Raw genomic sequence first — 3,153 nt, 5'->3', positions numbered from 1 at the left:
CGTCTGTGGTGGCACCACGGGGCCACCAGGCCGGGCCTGATCCCGGATCCACATCCCATTCCCACACTGGGGATTCCTGGAAGGGACCCCCGAGAGCGCAGGGGACCCCAGGGCTGTCCCCAGGGCTGTCCTAGTGATGTCCCCAGGGCTGTCCCCAGGGCTGTCCCCAGGGATGTCCCAGTGATGTCCCCAGGGCTGTCCCCACCTGTGGCAGGTCCTGTTTGCTGCTCAGCTCCAGGGTGTCCTCGGCGCGGGACCAGCTCCGGAACTTCCTGAACCTGCCAGGGAGCACAGGGAGCTGCCACCACCCCGGGGTCCTTGTCACCGTGCCAGGGTCATTGTCCCACACCAGGGTCCTTGTCACCATCCCAGGGTCACTGTCCCACCACCCTGTTGTCATTGTCATTGTGCCAGGGTCATTGTCCCACCACCCTGGGGTCATTGTCACCACCCCAGGGTCACTGTCCCACCCTGGGGTCCTTGTCACCGTGCCAGGGTCACTGTCCCACCACCCTGTTGTCATTGTCATTGTGCCAGGGTCACTGTCCCACCACCCCAGGGTCCTTGTCACCATCCCAGGGTCACTGTCCCACCACCCTGTTGTCATTGTCACCACCCCAGGGTCACTGTCCCACCACCCCGGGGTCCCTGTCCCCTGATCCCGGGGTCCCTGTGTCACCCTGGGGTCCCTGTCCCCCCATCCCAGGGTCCCTGTCCCCTGATCCCGTGGTCACTGTGCCACCCCCCAGGTGTCCCTGTCCCCCCACCCTGCCCCATCCAGGACGTCACCTGGGCCACACCTTCAGGGCCAGCAGGGCCACGGTGCCGATGGCCACGATGGCCACGAACAGCCCGGACAGGACACGGAAGGTCCTCAGGTGGCTCAGAGCTGGGGACAGAGATGGGGACAGTGCCAGCAGGGACCCCCCAGACCTCGGGGTGCCCCAAAAGGGATGAAGGGGACACTGGGGGGTGACAAAGTGGGGGACAGGCAGCATTTGGGGTGAGGACATACATGGGGTGAAGTCACAGGTGGGGACAATTGCTGCTCCTGGCTGTCACTGTCCCCTGTCCTAAAGGCCACCCTACCAGATGTCCCCAACACAGCCACAAGTGCCACCCTCATATTTTGCTGTTTGTTCCCATTCCATGTCGCAATTCCAGGGATTTTTTTGGGATCTCCGTGTCCCCATTGAGGCTCCAGCCCCACTCACTGGACATTGAAGTCAGCACCGGCTGTGGTGTTGCCCAGGGTGCCACTGTCCCCTGTCCTAAGGGCCACCCTACCATGGACAGGAGATGTCCCCAACACAGCCACAAGTGCCACCCTCACATTTTGCCATTTGATCTCATTCCATGTCCCAGTCCCAGGGATTTTTTGGGATTCCCTCCAGCTCCACTCACTGTGGACATCAAAATCAGCGCTGGCCGTGGCGTTGCCCAGGGTGCCACTGTCCCCTGTCCTAAAGGCCACCCCACCAGGGACAGGAGATGTCCCCAACACAGCCACAGGTGTCACCCTCATATTTTGCCATTTGACCCCACTCTGTTTCCCAATTCCAGGGATTTTGTTGGGATTTCCTCCGGCCCCATTCACTGTGGACATCGAAGTCAGCGCTGGCCATGACATTGCCCACGGTGCCACTGTCCCCCGTCCTAAGGGCCACCCTACCAGATGTCCCCAACACAGCCACAAGTGCCACCCTCATATTTTGCCATTTGTTCCCATTCCATTTCCCAATTCCTGGGATTTTTTGGGATTCCCTCCGTCCCCACTCACTGTGGACATCGAAGTCAGCGCTGGCCGTGGCGTTGCCCAGGGCGTTGGTGGCCATGCACACGTAGCGTCCCCCAGCCGCTGTCCCCAAGGCCACCAGCTCCACGCGCAAGGCGTTGTGCGAGGGGGTGGCCCGCACCCCCGGGGGGACAGCGGGGGACAGGCTGGTGGCCAGGAGGTGGCCGTGGTGCAGCAGGGCCAGCGAGGAGGGCGGGTGGCTCTGCGCCGTGCACAGCACGATGGCCCTGTGTCCGTTCTGGTTCTCCAGGAAGGTGCTCACTGACACGGCCCGAGGGGGGTCTATGAGGGGACAGCAAGGGTGGCAGCGGGACACGGGGTGGGACAGCCTGGCCTGGCTGGCCAAAAGTGGTTTAAAGTGGCCCTGGATCTGTCCCATCCCGCTCATCCCGGTGCTGGGGGTTCAAACCCTCTCCAGTCCTTGTCTTGCCACCCCAAAGCTGGAGAACCTTCCTGACTTGGAGCTTCTGGGCTCCAAATATGAATTTTGGGGAGCAATCTTAAAAAAAAAACCCAATTCCTTTCCCAAAAGCTTCCTAACACATCCCTCCTCCAGCCTGGATCATCGTCACACCCTCTGCTCCACCTCCAGCTGGAGAACCCCTCAGGTTGGAGCTTCTTGGCTCCAAATCCAACTTCTGAAGGACCAATCCTAAAAAGTCCCCTAAAATCCCTTTCCCATGTCACCAAGAGCTTCCTAACTCATCCCTTCTCCATCCTGGGTCATCCCCACCCCATCCATCCCTGCCCTGGTGGCTTCCCTGTTCCCCAGCCCCTCATTCCACTCCCAACCAGAAAATTCCTCAGCTCTGGAGCTTTTTGCCCCCAAATCTGCCTTAAAAAAAAAAACCCAAAATCTCCAAAAGGAGAGGAGCAGGGCAGGAAGAGGAAGAGGAGGAAACTCCCCTTGCCCTTGTGGAGGTGACACGAGTGACCTGGGGGACACGCAACTTGGAGGAGCTGGGGTCACTCACAGAGGACACTGAGGCTGAGGGGGACGGAGGTGGCCGTGCCCCACGTCCCGCTGGCCTGGCACTGGTAGGAGCCGGCGTCGGCGCTGGACACGGGGCTGAGGACGAAGGAGCCGGACGGTCCCTCCCAAAGCCACCGCCCGTCGCGGTACCACGTGTAGTTGACACCTTTGTCCCCCCAGGCGGTGGCCGAGCAGCTCATGGTGGCCTTGGTGCCCTCGGCGACCTCCTGCGAGGGCTCCACCGTCAGCGTGACCCCTGAGGAGCGACATCGGGGGCTCCAGCAATGCCCACGGGGACAACGCCGCACCTTGGCCCCTTGGGGACGCGGGGACACCTCACCTGGCACCTGCAGGTGCAGGGACGCGGTGGCCGAGCCGCGGCTGT

General features: G+C 61.8%; 1 protein-coding gene across 1 annotated transcript in view; it reads right to left on the bottom strand.

Moving 5' to 3' along the window:
• SIGLEC1 (sialic acid binding Ig like lectin 1) overlaps window positions 1-3,153 on the bottom strand; it is a 20,756-nt gene that overhangs the window by 1,444 nt on the left and 16,159 nt on the right. The window contains 4 exon segments of the mRNA XM_031065367.1: window positions 206-278; window positions 790-889; window positions 1,781-2,077; window positions 2,770-3,024. Of these exon segments, the coding sequence (XP_030921227.1) occupies window positions 206-278; window positions 790-889; window positions 1,781-2,077; window positions 2,770-3,024 (725 nt within the window).

Source organism: Geospiza fortis, unplaced genomic scaffold (genome assembly GCF_000277835.1).
Source record: "Geospiza fortis unplaced genomic scaffold, GeoFor_1.0 scaffold414, whole genome shotgun sequence".
NCBI lineage: Eukaryota > Metazoa > Chordata > Aves > Passeriformes > Thraupidae > Geospiza > Geospiza fortis.
Note: the sequence above shows the minus strand (reverse complement) of the source record. Positions and strands in the feature narration are given on the sequence as shown.